This window comes from Platalea leucorodia (assembly GCF_965183815.1).
Source record: "Platalea leucorodia genome assembly, chromosome: 7".
Classification (NCBI taxonomy): Eukaryota; Metazoa; Chordata; class Aves; order Pelecaniformes; family Threskiornithidae; genus Platalea; species Platalea leucorodia.
The window spans coordinates 19596682-19621025 of NC_138829.1; the positions used below are offsets into that span (position 1 = coordinate 19596682).

Below are 24344 nucleotides of genomic sequence, written 5' to 3' on the forward strand. Positions count from 1 at the left end.
TAACCAACTGGAAAGCTGACTGAGAAAGGTCACTGACGTATTTCAGAAATAAATTATGACTGAAAAAATCAGCTTGGTTAAGTGTGAAGCAGTGTGTATAGGGAAACTAATCCTAACATCTATACACAATAGTTACCTATCATCTTTTGCCACTCAGGAATGGCTCTTAAGAGATGTTGTAGCTCAGGAGAGGCCAAAAGCGAAACAGAATGATCAGAAGGTATTGGGAAAGGAGCAGAAAACAAACCAGTCATTATAATTCCATATAATCCCTAAACCCATTGTACACCTATAGCTTAATCACTACATGAAATTCTGGTCGTGCAGTAGTATTAGTGTAGGAGTTAGAAAAACTAAAGAAATACGAGAACATTATGGAGTGGCTTTAATAAGTAAAGAAAAAAGGCAGACTTTTCAGTCCAGCAAGAATACTGAAGTATCTTAACAGTGTATAAAATTTGGCAGAGAAAGTGAATAGGGATGCTTATTTTTCCTCGCAATGCAAGAATTGGGCGCTGGGCTTGAGACAAAAAGGAAATACTGTTTCAGACAATACGTAATTAAAAAGTGGAACGTCCTGCCCAAGAAGGTGCAAAGTGTAAAAGCATAAAAAATTATTTTTCCAGTTCCTTTATGGAGGGCTGGCTCATGGATGCTATTAAACATGATGGGTGACTCCTTGGCCAGGAGGCTTATGAAGGACTGACTGACTGCAGGTTATTTCTTCCCTAAGCCCTCACTACCAGTGTTTGAGACAGGCTGTCTGGCTAGACGGGCCTTCAGACTCACAGTGGGTACGAACAGAAAGGAAGCATGGCTTCTTACAACACTGTTTTACACAGCTGAGCATTCCAGTCTCCAGGAGATGTCACTGGGCTGTTCCCTCCCAGGGAACCCCATGAGAGCAGCCAGGGCGCCGGGGAAGGAAACGCTGGCTTTGGAAACCCCATCCCTCCCTCTCCCCCCAGCAGTTCCCTCCTCCAGTCCCCTCAGGGACAGCAGCGGAAGGCGCAAGATACGCGGAGGCCTGGAGAAGGCAGGGCGCTCGCAGCAGCCCCGGCACTGAGCCTTCCTGCCCTCAGCAGCCACCGGGCCCCGCCGCCATTTTGGGCGGCCGAGCGGACGAACTACATCTCCCAGTATGCTCGGCGCCGCGGCGCCATCTTGCCCCGCCGCTCCGCGGGGCAGTTCGGGCAGATAGTAGTGGCGGTAAGCTGAGACATGGCTCTGTTCCCGGCTTTTGCCGGTGCCGCCGAGCCCGGGGAGCCCCCAGCCGGCAGCAGCGAGGGCTCCAGGAAAGGTAAAGTCCTGGGAGAACCCTCTTTTCCCCAACAGCCCTCCGCGGTCCCGGCCCTCGGGAAGTCCTTCCGCTTCCATTCGCCGCCACACGGAGCCTCCTGCACCGTGCCGGCCCTTCCGCGCACCCCGTCGGGCCTGCTGCGGCCGCCAGCCCGCCCGCCCTGCCTCCCTCCGACCGGATAGCCCGGCCCGGCCGTGCGTGCGTTGCGGGCCGGGCGCGCTCCGCCCCCGCCATGGAGTTGCGGCGTGGGCGGTGCTGCCGCTGGGGCCCGGGAGCCCGGCGGCGGCGGCGGTCTGTGCCCAGCGGCTCGGGGGCGCGGCGGAGGGGCCGGCGGCCGGGCGGCCCCGCGCGGAGTGCGCCGTGCGGGCGCTGCCCCAGAGGGCGGTGTAACCCGCGGCCGCGGCTCCTCCCTCCCCCGCAGCGTGCGGGCCCGCCGGCGGCGCGCAGAGGCGCGCGCTGCGCAAGGCGCGTGGCGGCCCGTTTGAATAACGCTCTCGTGCTTGGGAATAAAGTTGGTGAGGTGACTTTGGGGAGAACCCGACGCAGGGGCCTTCCCCGAAAGCGGCGCTGGCTTCTCGCTGGCGGGTTCCCGGGTGCGTTCAGATTCGCTTCCAGCTCTCCGCTGGTAGGTGCTGGAGGCGTGGTGTAGAAATACCCACCTTTCAAAAGCAGGTGGATGTTAACTTTGTGTGTGGTGGAGAAGGTTTGCTTTATGCAGAAAACGAGGGTTTCTTTTCTCTTTTTTCCCCACTAGCCTTGAATAACGTAAAAAGTGTTTTCTCATTTCCTTCCTTATTAAACCAAATTTTAGTTGTAAAGGATATCTTTTGGAAGGTCGTGCGTGAGATTATGATTCAGTTTATCATTTTGACTGTCATGGTTGCTGTCTAGCAAGTTATACTTTTATTAAATGAGTAAAGAATCCTATCTGGTCTATTGCCAAACTCAGAAGGATGCGCAGCATTTATTAATTCTGCTGGGAGATGTTTTGAACTATGCTTTTTGCTTGCCAGCTTCCACCACCCTTGAGTCTGCCCATCCTGTAGACACCACAGCAAGGGGAAACTAATAAAATTGTTTGCCTAGGCTAACTTTCGTGTATGTTTGGTCCAGCCAGCATGGTGAGTTTTTGAAGCTTTTAGCAGTACAGGCTGGGGTTAGCTTCTTGTTCTGACCAGTTGTGCATTACCCCCTGATGGCGTTGCAGCTGTTGATACTCACTCTGCCAGTACAGAGATGTTCTAGCCACATTCAGGAGCCTTTCTGGTAATGACACTTGGTGCAGGGAATAGTGGATGTAATAAGATCCCAAATTATAGCTTCTAGGAAGAGAGAAGCTGCTCTTCCAGGCAGAGGTACGGTAAAATTCTCTAGTAGTAAGACCTTGCTTATATTTTTAAAACTCTGGGAATTTAGCATTTAGGTTTGCTATGTGTAGTCTGTGTCACTGTAGGCCACCTGTCTAGAAGATCAAATTACACAGAAAAAGATGTTAAGACTGACTTTGGGATCTAGATTTCAGTTATTAGCACTGTTTATGGGTTTCATTTTGGTCTACTGGAAGTTTTTTCTATGAGAATTATTGACAAAACTTTAAGAAACAGCATTTGTTTGTTTTGTGTTTTAGCCAATATTGTACTTTGTTTTTAACAACCACATTTCAGTATAAGTTATAAAAATTAAGTGTTAACTCAGAACCACATTTATGGTGGCGTATATCAAATTTCACACGTTCAGCTTCTGAGAACTTGAGAACTTGACAGGCAACTTTGGTATCTGTCTGATAGATGACTCTTTCCTCAGAGCTGATATGAAGCCAAAGTCCATCATAATACAGAGATCACGGGGTATGTTGTATTTAACATGATATGCAAAACTGAGGTGTCTTTTGCAGTCATTTAGGACTGCTTCATAGTTTTATTACGAAAGTTGAGGTAATAATGTAAATATGCTGGCCATGTTTCATTCCTCCGGCCACCTCTGTCTCATACTCTTAAAAACCTTCCTAAACCATTTATAAATATAAGTGCTGTCTGGAACTGAAGTATTGCTGTACACTCTTCCTATCCTGCTAGATTGCTGAGTTGCAGCAACCTCTAGAGTGCAAAGTAATTTTGTATATGGTTTCTTACAATTATGTTGTCAAGCTTAATTAGTTTTTGGTAGAAGATAAATTACAAATTTATCAGTAGCCGTACTGAACAGAGCAGTGGTAATAATTAACCCCACTCGCAGCAGTAAGCATATGCACAGCATTATTTACAGTCTGAACTATTCTATAGGTAAGACGATGCAGAGATTTTTGCTGAAAGCAGATTTTCAGGATTCTGAGAGACAACAAAAGGCTTTGCGTGACTTAAAAATTGTTTCTGTAGACATGCGCTGTAAATTTTTAATTTTTTCTTTTTCCTGGGAAGGTATAAAAAGAATGCCATTGGATTGCTTCTACTGTTATGCTCATGAGTGTGGATGGTAGAGTAGAACAATAACAAGTACGTGCATATTATCACAAAAGAAGTCTTTTATATCTTTTATTCTTTATGTTCTTTAAGAAGTAAATCTGGTCTGCAAAAATGATAAACTTTTTAGACATCTGACAAGGAAAAAATAGTAAAAAAAATGAAAAGGCAGAGTTTTAAAGTTTGAAATACATTTTGATGTTTGAAATGTTTGTATCCAGCTAACTGATTCACTGGAGATGATTTACAAGGAGGTTTGGACTTGCATGTTGTGTAATGGAAAAAATTGTTCAGTTCTTTCCAGAGTATTAGGTCAGTTTGATTAAATTGTTCAGAAAATACTGTAGTTGGAGAATTCTAAACATTTCCCTTGTGTATCCACAGAGGCATATTGACTGTGCTACAGGGGTTGGTTCTTGCAGTATGATTCTTCAATGTTTTAAAAAAGCAATTTGATCTCATCTGTTCAGGTAGAACCAAGCTACAGGCACAGTCAGGGGATTAATGTTTATGACTCTGTTTCTCAAGGTGAGTTTTCCTTGGGGGCCCTAAAACAATAATTTAAAATATAAAAAATAAACCTTATTCTGCTTGTGCTTACTGTTGTAATCATATTGCACCAAGTTAGTGAGTGGCTTCACATCTGTAAGGGAATAACGGATGCTTTCAGGTAAAGTTAAGTCAAAATGACATCTTGGAAGTTCATTGCTAATAGTTGATGGTGATAATAGACATTATTTTGCTATATTTAAGGCAGATTTCCTATGGAAATGGATCTCATGCATGCTTGTTATGCATCTGTCTGCCAGCCTACTTACTCAATATCTCTTTCTTCCTCCTCAGGAGTTTTAACCCTTTCAGTCAAATTTGTTGTGGTGAGAGAGAAATGGCAAAAGTAGAGGAGGTCTGTGAAAATCTACATTTGCTTAGACAAGATAAATCTAGATAAAGTGCCATGCTGAGAGAGAGGCTGTAACATGAATTGAACTGTTACCGGGATAGATGGGCTTGGCAATGAGCATTATGTACATTAGCCAACTAATAAACATCTTCGGAGATCACAGTCTGACACAGCCCAGGCTGCCTTTTGCCCAGCCAGTAATTAAGGGATATGGCAAAGTACTGTAGAAGGGTCTAGAGAACCCAGATAATCCCTGAAGCTGTGGCAGCGGTGGGGAGTGTAAAGGATGGAGGACACAACTCAGAAATCCAGGCTTCATCCTTTTGTGAGCTGCAGGATTAATTTGCTGCGAGGAGGAGGGGAATGAAAATTTTGCCAACTCACTCTTTTTATTTAAGAATGTGGTTCTGGTCTTAGAACAGCCTTTTAAACAGAGAACTATAAAGATAACTGCTTTCTACTCTTTGGCCAGTTCAGGTGCAGCCTCTTTTGTTTAAAATGTGTTTTATGCCTCAGGGAAGTTTTTATGGTTGGTCAGCTCCATGTTTTATTGTGTCTTTTAAAACAGCTGGAGCTTTACTGCTGTCTTTGTTTATTTTCTTCTCTGTTCATTTTGTCAATGTGATCAATAATGCCATTTTAAAAAGAAATGTATCAATTGCTTTATATTTTTCAGTTTTTAAGACTGAAGCTCTTAGTGCTGCTAAGGATCTGTGTCTCCATTTGGGAGTTATTTGGCACTGTAGTGCCATAAGACCCTAGGTTATAAAATTTAGCATACTTGTATGCAAACATTTTTTTCCTAGTTTAGGCTGGTCTGTATCTAAAGTGTTTACACTAATGAATAATATTAAAAAATGCATTATCTGCATTAATCTTTGGAGGACCTGATATTATGCTCTTCAAATCAATGAAAAGCCCGTTTTGATGCATACAGCATTTTAAAAGACCTTAGATCAAGGTCTTAAAAGTTAAACATCTTAGACTTTTTTCCTAATGGTCTGAATATTTTAAGTCTTGAATTCTGAATTTTGTCATCAACAACTCTGTATGACTGAACGCAAATTATTTAACTTCATTCTGCCTTCGAGCTTACTTTTTATAAAAAAGTAACCCAGTGTTAAGTGTCAGGAGTATTAGTATTAATATATTTCAAGTCATCTTTGAACCATAATTCTTCATTCAAATCAATACAGAACTACTTTACAATAAATTTATTTCTACCAAAAAATAATACTAGTAAATGATTTATTACACATTACAAAGGGTAATTTATAATATTTTATAGTAAAAATAATTTATTAAAAAGAGAAGCTCAAAGGCTACAGAGGATATCGTCGTGCCTGCAATATGTTATTGGAGATTGGGCCAAAGACAAATTAGATACGTTTTGTATATCTTTGGAGCAGATATAATAATTTTAAGGAGATCTGTCTGGCTAATAAGTAACAGTTTTGTGCTGTTATATGATACACCTTTACACCAGAGACTCTGCCAAACAGTAAATTTTTCTGTTTTCTTAGGTGGATCTGGGTAATACAACGCAAATCAAAACAAAGATGGATTTTTTTTTTTTTTTAGGGAATTAAATGTCCCCTTTAATTCTGTAGAGAAAGAAAAGGCTTTATGCACAGATTAGTTGCATTTACTGAAATCTGGAGTGCTCTGGACTATTGTACTTTCTCTGAATTCATCTATGTTTAAGGAAGACCAGAGTGTGACCGGTGGAAAAACATTGTAGGGTTGCAGTTTGCTCCTGCATTCCTTTGCACCCCGTCTTCATTACCAAAATGAGCACAAATAATCGAATATAGGGAAGATAATTTTTAAAATCAATATCACATTTAATAAATATACCAATATTTACCAATATATCAAAAATCTCAGGTATGAAGCGGCACTTGGTATGCTGCATGACATATATTGCATTATTCACTCCAATTTGATTATGCAGTTATCAAGTGTATGAATTTATTTAACTCCTGTGTGTTTTAAATATGTAATGGTTACAGAATTATCCATGAGAAACATTTTGGTATTTCATGGAAAATACTAAATGCAGTTCTTTTAAGAAGTGATTCTGATTTTAGGTTGGTTCTTAATACATCTTTTACAGGATTGAAATAAGAAATTAACTTATTGTTGCATAACACTTTATTCCCCAGCAGGGGAATAATTATTTTGATAGGCAAGTGAAATGTTGCTTGCATATTATCCAGCATAAATCTTTCTCCTTTAAGCTCGCCAAAAGTTTTGGAAGAATGCTTTGTGGTAGATTTACAGTTTTAGAATCATAGACACATACTTAAAATGAAGGCGTTTGTGCCAGCGTGAATTAATTTAAAATAAATAGTAGATTTTTATTGTATTTTAAATAGGCAAGTAAGGTTTTAAGGTTTCAATTTTAATTCTTATTTTACATTAATATATCTTAAGTCTTTTCCTGGAAGGGAAAAAAAACCCCTCATGTTGATTTGCAACAAAACAGGGTAGGGTATTTGCCTTAGGTTTGGTGATTCTGGTTGCCAGGCAGAAGGTTACAATAATACGCATATGTATTATACAGCTGAACTTTTATTTCTCAGTCTACATCCTACATGTTGGTGAACTGGGAAATGGTGTGTGGTAGTGTTCCGCAGCATGTTGGTTGGGGCGCTCCTGGGAAGTGTGTTTTGGTCCTGCCAGGGCCACGAATTGTGGGTTCTCCTCTGCATGGAGTGGAGGGTCAAGAGGAACCAGGGAAGGTGGCCCTCCCCGTGGGGCCTTTGGTAGCAGGGCCAGTCTCTTGGGAAACGCGAACTGGAGCTTTGCTTGGTTGTACGTACTTCTTGATGAGTTTAACTTCGGTTAACAAACTGTTTTGCAGCCTGCTTCATTTTAAATCCTTTTGTGGACAACAATTCAGGGATATGAGACAGAAGAAAGAATTTTGGTATGAAGAGCTATTTCTGAAAGAAATACTTTAGAAGGAGGAGAGATGTATGGCTTGGCAGACAATGAGTTCATGCTATTTAAGGATTAGAGGTCAGTGTAGTCAAAAGCACAGAGACAAGAGTGTGACAGGAAGAACACCGAGGCAAAAGTGGTTGTAAAGAGCATGGAGAACAAACAGGGAGACCAAATTTGTTCCTTTTTTTGTTATCTCCTGTGGTCTGGCACTGGAGAGGCTGATGTTAAATTCTGTGCTTATGTGAAATAACATTTATTGTTTAATATGTTAGAAAATTTCGCATACTTAAAAGAATTCTAGAAATGAAATATCTATGAAAATTGTTGTAGAAGTTTTAATATCAGTAAAATCATGGCAAAAAAATTCCCCCTCCACATCCTGTCAGTATCTGATCTTAACCGATGACTGAAATGGCTGAGGTCTAGATGCAGAATACTTAATGCTGACTACTATATCAAAATTAGCATCAATTAGCCTTTTTCACACTATTTAAAAGTCTAATGATTTTGGTGGTTACAAAACTGAGAACCCAATGACACGTTTTGACCTTGTGTAAAACACTTGAACGTTCTTATCAGTAATGGGTGTCCCTATCAATAAAAGCACGTTAAAGATATTTTCCATACAGTGAGTAAAGTAAATTTTTGTAAGTTTGCATAAGTTGTATTGAATTCATTAACTACACCTTTCAAGTAATTATGTCCTGTAATTTTTTCAATTTTACTCTTTAAAGTCAAATATGTAAATATCTATATTATGCACTGTATGTAATAATTATAAAATATATTAATATATGATCTTATATAATTATACATATATAACATTAAATATATAAATATATAAAGTTAGAAATTTTGCATGGTAAAAATTAATATTGGACAGGTTTGGGTTTTTTAAGTATATAGCAGTGTATAAAACATATTATCTGCTTTCAGTATGAACTTTAAAGTATTATTATATAGTGGGGGTTTTAAAGCTTAGATTGATGTCAGGGGAAGATTCCAGCTCCTAAATATTTTACCTCATTAAAACCTCGTCTTCGCCTAAATGGAAATTTCATGGACTGCCTTCCTATATGCTCAATTATTACACATGACTTAGTGACATTTGCTGTGAATTTAGCTGTCTGCTGACTAGATTGACTCCCAGTTTTAAAAAGCACAGCAAGCTAATTTGTATTGATCTCACACTTTCCTTTACCTGCAGGATTGGACTGGCTTAGTAACCCAAGCTTCTCTACGGAAGATGCACTATTACTGCATCAGCGCACTACAGAAGCTGCAAATCTTACCCCTGAAAAATCACCAGTAATAAGGTAGAATATACTTCAGTATCTTTTAAAATAGCCTCTTTCTTATGTCCTGGTTATCTTTTGTTATGTGAGACCAAAATCAGGAGCTTTTAGGGGTGCTTTTTATTCCACTGTTCAGTATTTAAAAAGGCCTGAACTGAGTCATATATAAAAGTATGAATAATGCTTCCATGTCCTTTAACTTAAAATAATGAGAAATTATACTTATGCAATTACATTCCCATTTTCTTTTTCTCACAGCTGCATTTAAATCATTGTTATTTCGGAATGGAAAGGGAACTGAGTGATCATGATTCTTCATTAGCTTTTGAATGTCCTAAGTGACCCTTGAAATAATGTAAAGATTAAGCATCATCTTTGTGATTTCTCTGTGAAAACCAGTTCAATCAGCCATTTCACAGTCAAGTTTTTTACTTTTTAAAAACTAGTTGAAGATGATACATGTAATATTTCATTAATTCACAAGTTGTGCGGCTGTGTAGAACATACTGATCACTGAAGTGGGTGATTATATTCTTTTACAAAAATGGGCTTTAAGCAGCCATGTTTGCTGAAGAACTACTTTTTAATACTTTCACTAGAATAGTTGCTATACCTGGCATATCTACACTATAACTAACACTTAATAATTAATGGAATCAAGTTGCAGTTGCCAAGTTCAAAAACTTAGTCACTTTTAATTTGATACAGGCTCCTGTGTTTACGATGACTGTTGGTGGTCATGATAGAGAATGTCTTTATAATAACAATCACAGCTGAATACATCTTTTTGTATACTTATTCTTACATTTACATGTATTGTGTGATTGAAATGCAGTCACTGTTCTGTTTATCAGTCATATATTCTGCTTATATTTCTTCCAATCTTTTCCGGACTTTAATGTCATAAAACTAAGGAATTTACAAAGAGCTTGTAAAAAAAGGAATTTAAAAAGAGCTTGTGCTTTAATTAAGGGTTGAGAAGACCTCCATTATTTCAGTTGATCATTAAGTATGGGAGTGTATGTAGTATGTACAATCATATACGTGTGTTTTGTCAAAACTAACTGTCCTTTTTGTGATCTCTCAGTAAGTCAGTTGTCTGTTGCATGTAGTGTTTGTTATTACATTATGTTATATGATAACATTAATTCAATAGTCATCAAAAATTGTTCTTTGAGAGGTGAGATTTGAATTTCTAATCTGGAAATTATTTTAAAAGTATGTTTTTGATATTTCTTGTGTAAATCATAAAGAAACAAGGAAAAAAAAGTGCAGGGTTTTTTTTGTTTTGTTTTGTTTTTTTAGATCACCCTGAATGATTTCTCATCCTTTTAGCTTGACCTAAGTTGTCGTAGCAAAGTTAGGAAATTTTATCAGCTCAGTCATCTTCTTTAATTTGGCGATGATAACAAATGGATATTTATACAGATCACACATCAAAATGCTTTTGACAATTAAAACTTTAAGACTGGTTGTCAGTAATTCCAGAAGCTGAAAAAATATAAATAGTTGTTACTTAATGCAAATTTTTATCACTTTCATTGTATGTGTTGCTGCTAACTCTCTTCTCCAAAAATACAGGGAGAATAATGGTAAAGGGTAAAATTATTCTGAACTTTCTTATGGTGATATTTCTTTACAGTTTTACTACTTAGATATATAGATGTGTATAGATATATATATAGATCTCTCTCTCTCTCTCTCTCTCCTTGTTTCCAAGCAGGACTACTTCAAGATCAGACTTGTCAGGGGAAAGTGGTACAGATGAGAGTCTGAAACAGTCAAGTAAGAAAAGGAAAAAGAAAAAGAAAAAGCATCACCACTATAAGAAGACAAAAAAGAAAACCAAAGGGGACTCCAGTAGCAGTGAATCGGACCTGGACACTAAGCACGTCAAGGACAAAGCCACAAGAAGTGACAGAAATCACGAAAAGGAAGCAGCAGCAAAGTATGTATTTATTAATACTATGCAAGACGTAAATTCATTGTGTTCTTGTACTCGTCTCTTCAACTTTATGAATTAAATTCTTGCCACCGGTGGGTAATTTTTTCTAAGCTGTATATGAGTAAACCTGTATTCAAAGCAATGAGAATAGAATTAGAAACACTTGTTTAATTATATCCGAAAAACTGTGACTAAAATATTCTGTGAATAGTATATTCTGCAGAACAAAGCATGGTATGGCAGTAATGAAATGTATTTTTAAAGACATGTAGAGGCTTATGTTCAGTTTTTGTAAGCATTTTGTTTCCTTTCACAGATCTTTGATTTACTGGGAGAGTTTGGAGAGGGTTTGCATTAAATGTTATTCTTAATTAGTGCAAAAGTCTTAACATACAGTTGTGTTTGCCTTGTGATATAACTTCCTCCTCATAGAGTTAACATTTCCTTCTTTTTTTTTTCATATTAAGACAAAGTTTGTTATACGATATAGCATTTATGTCCAGCCATTTACTGCTCTGTGCTGTGTGTTTCGTACTTCTTGCTTACGGTACATCTAGATGAGTATTTGAACAATTGAAATTGTTTTGCTAGATCTTTTTTGTTAATTCCAGGAGCTCTAAAGTACTGTGTAATTAGTGGAGGTGTCATTTTTCTACAGACCTAGAAAATAGATATCTAGTGACTAGCATGATCTTTGAGCAGTTAAAGAGGTTCTGTGAACACATTGAGTATTCAGGTTTGGCATACCTAGCTGAGCTTTTCTCAGTCTGTTGGGTTTTGATCATTTCATTCAAAGTGGCCCAATCTAACTGGCTGTATAAGTCACCTTTCCCGATTTCTCATCACATTTGCTAGTTTGAGCAGCCATTTTGCCTCTCTGATTCCCTGGTTCCTGTTTTTTCTTTAGCATCAGCAGCTCTGGCTCCAGTTCACAGTGCTGCAGCTGCTCCTGGGGACAGAATGAGGATTTGGTGACATTGAGGAATTGTTGTTACAGCTGGGTGTAGTCCAGGCAGTCCTTGACTCTCCCCCAATTTACTGCTTTTCCCAAGGCAGATTTACCAGGAGGTGAGAGCATAGGCTCGTGGGCATGTGTCTATGCCAAGGGCTCTTAACGTTGTTTCCCTGTGGAAGAATAGCAGTGGTACCAGAGTTGTCTGCTGCCTCTAGCCACCCTCACCACCTCCCGTATGAAGACTCTCTTGTTGGCTTGTGGCAGCGAAGGATTACTTGGCTGTGAGGAAGCACAGTAAAAATCATTGGGATGCTAAGACCATTCTGCTCTGCCCAGTCACTCTTGTCTTTGCTGGAGGGGTGTATGGGCTGGGTGGAATGGACTTACGTGCTGAACCTGCTTCATCAGCTGTTTGCTAGACTGGGCCAACCAGCCAGTGCTTTGCCCAAATGAAAGGGCTGAAGTCCTTTCAGTGTGTCTGTTTTCACTTCTTTGCATATATTGTTGATACTGAGAAAATATTGAGTTTTCAGGAGACTGTTTTTGAAACCTGAACCACAAAATGGCTCTAAATGCAATAGGTCTTGTGAAATTTTAGAAACTTCTCAAGACTATAAAATTCATTTACTAAGTTACATATTTGTAACATGAATTCAGATTGGAAGCTCAGTTTGGAGGCAGGTGGCAATTTCCACTTAAGTTCATTTGTAGAACTGTAATCCATAAAGCACTTTGCACACTATTTTATCAAATGCATGGGTATAATTACAGCTAATCAATGTAATCCCCTTACAGATTATCCTCTTTTAGTAAGATGCCACAATTAAGGAAGACAAACGTAAATTTTAAAAGTAGTAATATATGGCTTTCAGATTATAGTTTACCAAGCAATTAATTGGTTAAATCTGGTTATTACCTTTCATAATCCTAAATCCAATTTTTGGAAGTGCAAGGAGTGTTTGTGGGTTTTTTTGTTTTGATGGTCCTATTAGTGCATTTCTAGTTGTCTCTTTCCCAATGTGTGACTGACTTGCAGTGATGGATTATGTACCATGACTTTGAGTAAATTAAATTATTATGAACTACAGAAATGCAGTGTTTCCTGGGTTTTGTAAACGCTGAATATATTCACCAGTGTTTAGAATATACTTCTCCTTTTCTTCAGTCTAGATAAGAAAACGTCAAATCTTACCAGCAATCGCTTTGTTTGGCTTGATGATATCCAGGCTTTCTCAGCAGAAACCTTCAGAATAGACAAGAAACCAGACCCTGCAAACTGGGCCTACAAATCCCTGTATCGAGGGGACATAGCAAGGTACAATATGTTGGTTTCTATAGTATTCAAACTATCACAGAGTCACTATCTCAAGATTCATTAGCTTGAGTCTGGCTGTGAAATTTCTATGTAGAAGATGAGAAAATAACTGAATGGTTTATTTCAAACTTTGACTTTGCATTGGGTAGGAATATTTTAAAAGGCAAAAGATGCTGTGAAATAATAGGAATAAGGTGCATGGTTTTCATTTTTTCTAAAAACATTCTCTGTGTAGTAGACTGCAGGCATGTGAGCTTGTAGAACTGCCATCTGGAGGTGGCAGCATGGGGCAGATGCAAAAGCAGGTCGGAAATCCCGGGTTCTGTTATAGATCATCTTTGGACGAGTGCCCCTTTTGATCTCTGTTGTTCTGTTTCTGTGTCTGAAAGAGAAATGAAGGTACTGATTATTTCATACTAGATTTGGCAAGAGGTTTACTTGAGTAGTTTGATATCCTTGCAAAAAAAAAAGGTACAGATACTTCCTTAGCAAACAGATTCTGTGTTAGATCACCCAGACATTGTACTAAAGGGTATCTATCTTATGCATTGCTACATTTCAAATGACTGTAGATGAAATTGCATGTTCAACATCCTTCATGGGTTACTGGTACTATGATGACCCTTCAGAACATTTCCCCGCATTGATGGAGAAGCCTATCTAAAGGAGCCTATGTTGAGCTTGTGCATTATGTATGTACGCTTACTTCTTGATGTTCTCAAGGAAAATTGTTTACTATATATAAAAAGTAATTATTTGTGGAGGAGGGAGTATTTATGGGTTTTATTTTTGTAGTGTATATACCTTTGCAGTAAAATTGCCTGGTTACAATCCGTTCCAATTTTCTGCCACCTTTGGGTTGTCAGCTATTGTTTCAGATGAAAAGTGTTATTTTAGCATTGCACATCACTATGTCTGCCACTGAAATTACATTCTTGGTAATATTTTAAGATGGTATTTTCCTTTCTTAATCCATAGGATTATTGTGGCCTTTATGAACCTGGTCTCTTTCCTCTCCACCTCTCCGCCACTTCTTGGCATATGAAATGGATAGAGGTTTAGGGATACAGAAAGATATTACTGGACTGAACTACTGGTGTCTGATTTTTCAGTTTAAAATAATCTAATCTAAATAGCCTTAAATAATGCTGTCTATTGTTCTTTCTCCACGTTTGTCTACACGGCTTAACATGATAGGAGGAAAAAAATATTTTTTTTCTGCTGAGTATGACAGACATTGTTGAACTCAGAGGAAGCTTAGTATGATAATAAAAGTTGTGATGCTACTGAAAAAATATATAAATTGAGATCTTAAGGAGAAAGTTATCAAGTTCTTACACTTTGGAAGGTCTATGCATACATTATTTTCATCAATTTGAATTAAAGTACTTCTTTCCTGCTTTCTTTCAAAAAGGAGGTATCTTTTGTAATGTGTGTTTTAGAAGATGTTTAATTGTATTTTTGCTTCTAAGATATAAAAGGAGAGGAGAGTCCTGTCTTGGCATAGATGCAAAGAAACAGTGTATAACTTGGGACAGTTCTGCATCAAAAAGGAAGCAATTACAGAGGCGACCTGAGCGCTACTTCACAAAGAACAATGTGAACCTGCTGAACACAGATGGGATTCCTGTTTGCAATAAAAGTTCTCCACCTGACCCAACTGCTTTTATACCAGTTTTCCAAATGGAAACTGATGATCCTTCCAACACAACAGAGGTAAATCCTCTTGGGATTTACGATCCATCAACTACAGTGTGGCTACAAGGAAAAGGGTCCAAGAGTGCAGACCATGAGCCAGCAAATACACAGCAAACAAGTCAAGAGCCTGGGATGAACATTAACTCCGTTCTAATGACAAAAGTGGAAGAACATAACAAGAAAGTCAGAGAAAACCCAAGAGATATTAATGCTTGGATGGAATTTGTTTCTTTTCAGGTATGTGTTCTGACAGACCTGGTTGCTTATTATAAGTAATACATGAACATTATATTGTAGTTTCATTTGTTTAGGACTGTATATCTTCTATTGGTGAGCTGTTAATTCATCTTCACAAATGTCAGCATTCTTCTTCTGATTCTTGTGGTGATTCTTCCTGATGTTGTAATGATTTTTCCTTTTGTTTTAAGGATGAATTAATGAGAGGACCCAGCCTTTATGCCAGTAAGGGAGAGCAGGAAGTAAGAAGAAAATCACTGAAGTTACTCTTAGAAAAGAAACTGGCTATTTTAGAGAGGGCAATTGAAAGCAATCCAAGTAATGTTGATCTGAAACTCGCCAGGCTGAAGCTTTGCACAGAATTCTGGGAACCACCAGCTTTGATCAAAGAATGGCAGAAGCTAATTTTCTTACATCCCAATAATCCGGAGCTGTGGAAGAAATATCTCTTGTTCTGTCAAAGTCAGTTCACTACCTTTTCTGTTTCAAAAATCAATAGTCTCTATGGAAAATGTTTAACTACATTGGCAGCTGTTCAGGATGGCAGCATGGTATCACATCCTCTACTGCCTGGCACAGAAGAAGCTATGCTAGGTAAGGTTCTCTCTGTTTCATGTTGTGGTCAGAATGGTCTTCATAGGAGTTGACTACATTCTCTATAAGAATAGACTTTCCTGTGTACTACAGGAAGTTTTTATTCTCTTAAAATGCCTGGCATCCTGATTTCTTAGCTGAGAATTAAAGCAGATATTCCAAGCAAATATGGATATAGCAGATGCTTTTCTTCCCCAGGAGAGTTGTGATATAACATCCAGTAAAGTCTAATGTGCTGAGTGGTTTACAGTACAAATGTCAAGGCTGGAGAATTGCAGCCAACAACCAAGAGATGTGCTTTTATCTTTGAAAAATGTTTATAAAAAAAAAAAAAGTTGGCTTGTGAAAGAAACAATTATCTCTCGTTCAAAAGTTTTATATTTAATTACTTTAATCCAGAAAAGAGAAGGAATGTGGGAAGTCTGATATGAAATTTTCTTGAGCATCCCATTTCGTAGATGGAGAATTCTAAACTGTAACACCATATGATCATGCCTTTTTTATTTATTGTGTACATATATCTACTACTTATAATTTATTATATAGTTATCCCTGGAAGGAAAATTAGTCAGATGGTTAGGATGCTGGACTGGATCCAGGGAAGAAACGAGTTCATGTTCATTTCTGGCATGGGCTTAAATTTATTTGGAGCTAAATGACAACCTATCCCATTTTCATTTTGCTTCTCTACCTCGGGTGGTCATTTTGATTGTTAATCTATGAATACACTCAGGAGGGGGAAATATTAGTGTTACCATGAATAGGTTTCGGGGTTTTTTTCCTTTTAAAATTTGTTTTAGATCTAGAGGAGACTATTATGAAGCAGTCCACATTTCTTCATGTGTGGCATAGTCCAAGGAACCACTATTTTTATCCAAGTCCTGTAACTGCTCTTAGCGCCATTGCTCAATCTGTTACGCAATACCCAGTCTGGATTTACAGATCCAGATGCCGGATTACAAATTAGTTTCAGGTGTTCAGATCTCTTATGATCTTCGGTTGATTGATCTTGGATCAAGCACTTGGAAAAAATGCTGTGAAAGAAAAGTCCTGTGCTGGCAGGTGGATATTTTACTACCTGATAGCTTTTAATTGCTTCTACTGTCTCTGATTTCCAACACTTCAGTCACTTTGTACACTAACCACAATGAATGAGTCTCGGGACAAACGTTCTATTCGGCATCTGTTTTTTCAAAGAGAAAGGTTTTTCTTTCATTTTGTTCCCCTGCACATAACATATTTGACTCATTAAATACTGTTTGTCAACTGCTATGAAAATTTTTTTTAATGGAGTTCCTTTAACTAGTTAACTATACTAGATTGATTGACATTTTTCAAAATACTTGTTTGCTGCCGATGTCTATAGATAAATTAAAATGAAAATGAACTCAACTTTATTTGTGTTTCTGTTCCACTCTTAATGTCTTGTTGTTCTGTATTAGGACTACAGTGATTTGTTTATGAACACTGTTGAGGGGTTTGGTTCTTGGTTTGTTGTGGTTTTGTTTTTTGTTTTCTCCTCTTTGGAATTCAAATGATAGGAGTGGAGAAATTTCCAGTGGGGAGACCTCGTCATCTGAGATTTTTTTTTTTTTTTTTTTTTTTTTTTTAAGTGACTGTCTAATTCTTTGGCTGAGTTTGAACTGTCAGTGTACTTAGGAAGATTACCAGATTGGTCGTTAAGATAAATATACAAAGAGTTTCGCAAATTAATTATGAAGTGAGTAGCAGTGTAGATGTATGGTAGGCTTATATCTTCAACTTTTGACGTTTATAATGACAAAGTGTAAGAGCTAATTTTAAACAGTGGTGGACTATGCCATCTAGTGTTCAATTCAGTACACAGTACTTTCTGCTTGGAAATAGGTGCGTGTTTTTTTTAAAACGTGAAATTTAAGAAAGCAGGTAAAAATTAATTTAAAAGTATAGATCAGTTTTTACTTAAATTTTGAGATAACAATTCGTAATATTTTAGATTTACTAGGAACAGTTAATATAAAGCAGATGAAGGTAAGCATTCTCAAATTTTGCTGTGGAAAGGGAGTCCTGTTTTTCAAATTATACCTTCTGGTTGGGGAGAAACATCCTTATCTTTTAGGTCAGTTCAGCTGCAGAAGTGTCTTAGCATCATGGACTGAATTGAGTGTGTATTTTCATGCTGTTTTCAGCTTTTACCACGAAGAAAATGCTGATCTTTGCATTTCTTCAAATATCTTTTTCTTTTTTATCATGCAGAAAATCTTATGCTGTAATTTATTTTTGGCTCCATTTTGGCAGCAAGTCCTGATGAGATATTCTCTACGTTCAGACTATTTTAATCAAAGTTCATCTGTTTGAAGCTGAGAAGCTAGGAAAGGACAACTTTTTCAGTGTCAGTTTGACACAGTGCCTAAATTGGTTAAAAAACTTTGGAAGAGTCTATTATATACTTCAACGTACTTTTTGCTGTATAAATATCTTCAGAAATCTCGGAGTCTTTGTTATCAGAAACAATCATTGACTTTGCAGGAAAATCGGATTAAATGCATAGCTTGTATATTCTAGCTGAATTCAAATTTTTATGTGCACACATCTGATGTAAATCTGAATACAGGTAAAAGGAGTAACTCGTCTGCCACTTCTTAGTATTAAAAAATAAGATGTTCATTAGAAGCACTTGATGCCAACCTGTGTTGTTACATGTATGTATCTAGATACTTAAATATTTTGATTGTTTAAAACCTTCCAAAGCCAATGCATTTAGTGAAGAAACAATAGTTTTTGAAGAACTGTTTTCAAAACTACCAATGAATTATTTAAGTCTTGATTTATGGTGTTTGGGATTTTTTTGCAAGCCAATTAAGATTATGATTTAAAGCAATTTGTTTTCTGAACAGCCACTGTTTTGTTAAGACTTGAGTGTAATCTAGAGCGATGGAATATCTCTGAAATGTCCTTGAACTGCCTAGTAATAGAAGTGTTTATAATACCTGTTCTTTCTCCAGCTCTTTCATTTAAGACTCTCATGCAAATATATGAATAGAACTGGGGCTTTGCTTCACTTTTTAAGCTGAGACTTGAGGCTCAGTGTGTAGTAGGGATATGGCAGTGATTACAGAAATATTTTGTTGAAGAGCAACAGATAGGACTCTTCTCTACTTTTAAGCAGTAATACTTTGACCAAAAGACTGCATTTCTCTTAACTAAGTTCTTATGTAAAGGAAAAGAAAATGGGAATGACAGTTGAAATGAAAATGGTATATTACCAACATATTACCAATGTAATTATCTCATGCAAAAGTGAGGCAAAAAGGACTTTTGTTGTAATCAGTTACTGTGTGAATTGTAATAATGCCCAGCATCTTCAAAGAGGGCTATGACCCACTCTGACAGATGTTGGATAAACTGAAGTTGGGACCATTGCGTATAACTTTTATTCATCAACAAGGACAGTGCGTGTATGGCATGAATAAAAAGTCATCTCTTTAGTGCATTTAAAGTAGGAGGTCTTAAAGTTAATTAAACTACAACGATTTTGATGTGCATTTATGCTAGTTATTCCCTGTGTTTTGGATTTGGATACTGTTCCAAAACAATTACGCTCTACAGCACTTCACATATGTCTTTCATATATTTGTGGGCTGTAATAAAATACTTGCAACAAAATTTGTTTGAAATATTAAAATTTTATCTTCTTTACTTTACAGCTATATTTATTCAGCAGTGCCACTTTCTGAGACAGGCTGGTCATTCTGAGAAAGCAGTGTCTTTGTTTCAGGCTCTGATTGACTTCACCTTCTTTAAACCTGACAGCGTAAAAGATCTGCCAACAAGGGGACAGGTAGCAATTTCCATTTAAATGGGTGTATGTCCTTGTGCATTACAGAGAATGCTATAACAGAAAAATGTTGATGAATTTTTAAGGACATAGGGAAATATTTTGAATCACAACTTACTTTGCGGTTCTTCAAGGTGATGCTTGTATTGGAAAAATGCTTGTGAGTCCTCTAGAACTACATGCCAAATGGCTGCTTCTACTATATATAATAGAAGTGGGATAACCAGTCATTTCATGTCTTATTTTTTAGTAACTAAAGACAGAAAAAAATGAGCTGGCTGACCAATGTCTGTGTCTAGTTAGCACTTCCCCTGTTTCTTTTCCCCAAAACTGCTGTTGTTTTGTTACTGTTGATGGAGAAAGCTGATAGGACCCATAATCTCTTTCTGTTCTAGACAATTCTTGCAAACAGTTCTCAGGCTCTCTGTTATCTGTTATTTTCAGTAATTCTTTGATGGCTACATTAGGAACACCTTCATGCTTTAAAGTATCTTTTATTTGACCCATAAGGTTCCATTGAGCTTATTCTGTGAAAGTACTAAATTGCTTTTTCTCTTAAATTGCTCAGGAGAATGTTGGGCGTGCACCCCAATAATAATCAGTGAGCTGATATTTAGAGGGGGCTGTTGCCAGTGTAGCATCATCCCACTGAATTGTCGGGAGCTGCTTACTTTTTAGTGAGTGGTAGGGAGGGCCACCAGTTAGGCAGCCGGGCTACCACAGAGGACAGAAATTGAATTTCCTTCTATTACCTCGCCTTCTTCCCCAGCAACCACTACTGAGACTCCATTTTTTTGCTTTCTAGATTAATGCTGTTACCCACCAATGGAGCAGTCTTGTAGTTTAAATAATAGTGGTGTCCTCTTAAAGAGCCAGAAGTTTAGAGTTCAATCATAATTATCATGCAGGATGGGAGATTTGGTACAGTTACACAGATAAAGCTCGAGTTATACTTTCAATCATTTGAAAAACTGCAAGATTATCTGTAGTATTTAAAAACTCTTAAGAAAGCAGGATGGAAAGGAACCTCAATTTAAAAGGACAGTGTTTAGGTTGGAAAGTGCAGTTCTCGATAATAGGAAAATGCCAGATTTACAGCTGATCGCACATTCTGCCCTCTTATAAGAAGCATTATGACTCAACCTTGAATTACTTGTTTCCGTACTGTTTTCACAGTTCACTTTCTCACTTGGAACAAAGAATAAATCCATGAGGAGCAGAATTAGATTTTGCTGTTGCTGTAAGGCCTGCATTTTCTGATACGTTGATGCTTGATTTTTCTTAGAGTAAATTTCATTGTTAATATTTGTATTAACAGTCACATCTCAGTGTCCAAGCCAAGGTTTGATACACAGCAGAAGCATATAATAGGAGAGAGATGGTCATTAGAGCTGAGCATACACAAAGCAGGGGAGTAATTGATGAATCTAAAGATGACAGATTGCATACAGGCAGTGACAAAGTCAGGACAAGAACCCTGGACTTCTAATTCACTGGAATGTGCCCTGAAGTTGTTGACCACCCTGAAACCTGAGAGGTGAAAGGCCTTACTGATCTTTTCCTCTTGTCCTCAGTCTAGTCACATTTACATCCGACTGTAACATTTTGATTTGACCATAGGCGTATGATTGTCTGAATTATCATTCCATTAGCCAAATTCTTTGTGGTCCCATGGAAGATAGGAAGGAGGGGAGATTTGGTTCCTGAAAGCCACATCTTGGGGACTTCGGATCCTTATCCTTGAAGGAGCTGTATAGGACATTTGGCACAGAAGTATTTTGCTTTCTTTAAAGCCTAATACCTTTTAAAAACAATGTTTATGTTCATGAGAAGAGCTGATGACAGTCCTGCTGTGCCACAGGCATAATTGAAGTACTCACTTGTTCCTGCTGATTCTTAAGCAGCATCTAACAAAGTCTTCAGATACAGAAGTTGCACCCAGATAAGTGATTGTAGGGTCTGGAAAACCTAAGTTGACTCAGGTAGTGTCTGTACAACAGCAAAAGTGATTTTTTTAAAATGTTTTGTTTTGGTTCCCCCTGCCCAAAACAACAGGTGGAGTTCTTTGAACCCTTTTGGGATAGTGGAGAACCACGAATTGGAGAAAAAGGAGCAAGAGGCTGGAAAGCATGGATGCACCAACAAGAAAAGGGTGGCTGGATTGCTCTTAAGTCTGGTATGCCTATGTCAATATGTGTAGTTGTATGTCCACATGTTCCTCTGAACATTTTTATTAAATAATAATGTTTCTTCTCATGTTTTTGCATACAAGTTTTAAAAAATGTTTACCAGGATTAAGATAAAGTCTATCACATTTCACAGGGAAAAGTGTGTGTTGAGTGTTCTATGTACGATATTGTTTATGGAATATTGTTGTACTCCTAGGGATGAGAATTAAGGGCGAGGATGGCATATCCTGCACTCTGTGCTGAAAAGGCCAAAGGTGTGAGTACTTGGTTGAGACCCATGCCCATCTGAAGTGGAAGGAAGCTACTTCCCTTAAGACCCTTTCATCATATTGGTAGACCAGGTGGGATTATAGTATTAGATGATAGTTGCCTCGAGGATTCCTAGCTTAATGATTCTATTTCTAGAATCAGATTTCAGTTTCTTATAGCAAATATATAGTAGAAATAGGAGGAAAGCCTTTCCTTTCTCTTTGTGATGCAGAAAACGAAGGAATTGCATCTTCACTTGGCTGGAGAGCTTCTGAGTGAGCAGGGATGCAGAAAACACCTCCCTGCTGCTTAGTCCCACCTTGTCTTCTGGTCTACAGTGCTTCCCTTAATGTCAAGGACTATTTCTCAAACAGATACATCTTGAAGGGAAGCAGGGGGCTGGAGTGTGTCTGACCAAAGATGATCTGTCTCTGCTTTTGCTGCTCCTGCAGCAACTAATGACACAAGTTTGGCTCTGCTTTTAGTAAACAAAGGAACTGAAAAATGATCCTGTGCTTCCCTTGTCCTTGGATTAAGATGGAATTTCTTGCCCCTTAACTGAGGTGAGCAGTTCCACTGCTGATGGCTAGAGACCTTTTGCCCACAAATTGAGAAGGCTCAGTATAGAGAAGAGGACCACTGCCAGTCTTGGGCAGGTCCAACGTACACCGATGCTTTTCCCTATGCTGTGAAGCCCAAAAGTTCAGGTGCAATCTGTCATCAAGTATAATATCTAAAACTGTCAATTTTTTCAAACTTTGGTTAGATTGTGGAAATGCTGTCATTTTTCATAGAGTTGTTGACTAAAGGAGAGGCCTTAGATCACAAAAAATAGAGAGTAAAAATCTTGCCACCACCTCTGTTTTACCTGAAATGTAAGGAGTGGGAGTGTTTCACCTAGTTAATGGCAAACGTCAGGATCAAGAATTTGGAGGTGGCATAGAAATGGCCTGATTTTTGTACCAAAAAAAAAAAAGTGCAGGTAACCATAAATTTTGAGGACATTTTTTTCCTCAACAATAAGAAAGAAAAAAGTATTTGAAAAACCTCTACAAGCTTTCCCTTAGCCTACAGGTGCTCATCAGTTTCAGCACAGAATTAATATATTGCTGTTGCCGTAAAAATATGCTAATTGTATCTAATAGTCCAGAAAGATCGTCATAAAAGTGGGATGTGGTTAAACACTTCCTTTTGTGTGTGTTTAACTACCTTGATTGTTTCAATTGCACATTAATGGAAATGTTGAAAATACCAGCTATTTTAAAGCAACATTGCCAAGCTTGGTTTGCATTGTTTAACATTATAGTGCTACTTTTTAGTTACAGTAGTTTTCTCAAAATGTTTTCTGCACATGAGTATTCATAGAGCACATTTGGGATTGTATGCTCAGGTATGAAGTGAAGAACCGAAGCTGCACAAAAAGATGACTGACTCTTGGCTGTTGCTTGCAAACTGCTGTGGATAAGAGTGGTCCACAGCTTGTCAATGTTTTCTCCTCTATGAGAACGTTTGAGCGCTGACACTGATTCACCGGTTCAAAAAGTTTGGAAACCTCCTACTGTTACAGAGTTGGTGTCAAAACCCAGAACTGCGATGTGGAAGTTTTCAGTTCTGTCTTGTGTCTGTTTTATTAACACTGTATTTGCTTACATTTTTAAAGTAGTTAAATTGTATGTCAAGTCTGGCCTTTGGATTTGGTGGATTAATATTTCTTTAATAATTTGTGTGTGGGTGTCTTGATTTGATTTTAGACGATGATGATGATGATGAAGAGATAGATGAGGATCAAGAAATAAAGGACAAAACTCTTCCCAAGTGGCATATTTGGTTGGATATTGAATATTCTCGTGAAGCAAGGCATTGGTTACCTTGGAGGCCAGACAAAACCAAAAAAGAAACTGAAGATGATGATTGTGAAGACCCAGAAAGACAGGTCACTCTGATATAATAGAACAAGGGGAGATGATAAGATGAATTATCCTTTCATTTGAATTCATTGCCAATGGTTATTTCAGAGGAGTAATCCTTTTCTTCATTTGGAAAAAAAAAATCTTTTCTTTGTTTGGAATTCAAAATTCACCTGAGGTTTCGTGCTGATGGTAAACTTTGGAAAAGGCTGTAGGCAAATAGTCTGTCTTTGCTGTTCTGTGGTTTCTCTCATCTGTACATGGAAATGTCACAGAAATTTGTGTGTAAGAAGATATACGCATTGAATAAACAAAGGTTTTGTTGCCTTCAAGTCAGATAGTTGGATTTTTTGGTTTTTGTTTTTGTTTTTTTAAGTCTTTGGAGATAGGTCAAGTCAGACATTGATTTTCAAGTAAAAATGTGTTAAATGGTGCAAGCGGTAATATCTTTTAGACCTTCATTGTGTAACTTTTCTGTGGAGGTCTTTGCTACTCAAGGGCAAAGAAATCTCTTGATAGCAAATTTACAGTCTG

At 37.9% G+C, this 24344-nt stretch overlaps 1 protein-coding gene across 5 annotated transcripts in view; it reads left to right on the forward strand.

Annotated features, from left to right (window-relative positions):
- Positions 1–1183: 1183 nt before the first annotated feature.
- NRDE2 (NRDE-2, necessary for RNA interference, domain containing) overlaps positions 1184–24344 on the forward strand; it is a 40375-nt gene continuing 17214 nt past the window's right edge. For 4 of the 5 annotated variants that reach the window (XR_014228830.1, XR_014228831.1, XM_082317994.1 and 1 more), the window contains exons 1-9: positions 1184–1300; positions 8817–8925; positions 10628–10852; positions 12970–13119; positions 14592–15054; positions 15246–15648; positions 19335–19468; positions 21521–21641; positions 23655–23836. Coding sequence is in view for 2 of the 5 variants with exons in the window: in XM_082317994.1 (XP_082174120.1) it covers positions 1222–1300; positions 8817–8925; positions 10628–10852; positions 12970–13119; positions 14592–15054; positions 15246–15648; positions 19335–19468; positions 21521–21641; positions 23655–23836 (1866 nt within the window). In the remaining 3 variants the exon portion in view is untranslated. The remainder of the gene's footprint in view (positions 1301–8816; positions 8926–10627; positions 10853–12969; positions 13120–14591; positions 15055–15245; positions 15649–19334; positions 19469–21520; positions 21642–23654; positions 23837–24344) is intronic. The other variant, XR_014228832.1, reaches the window with a different exon arrangement.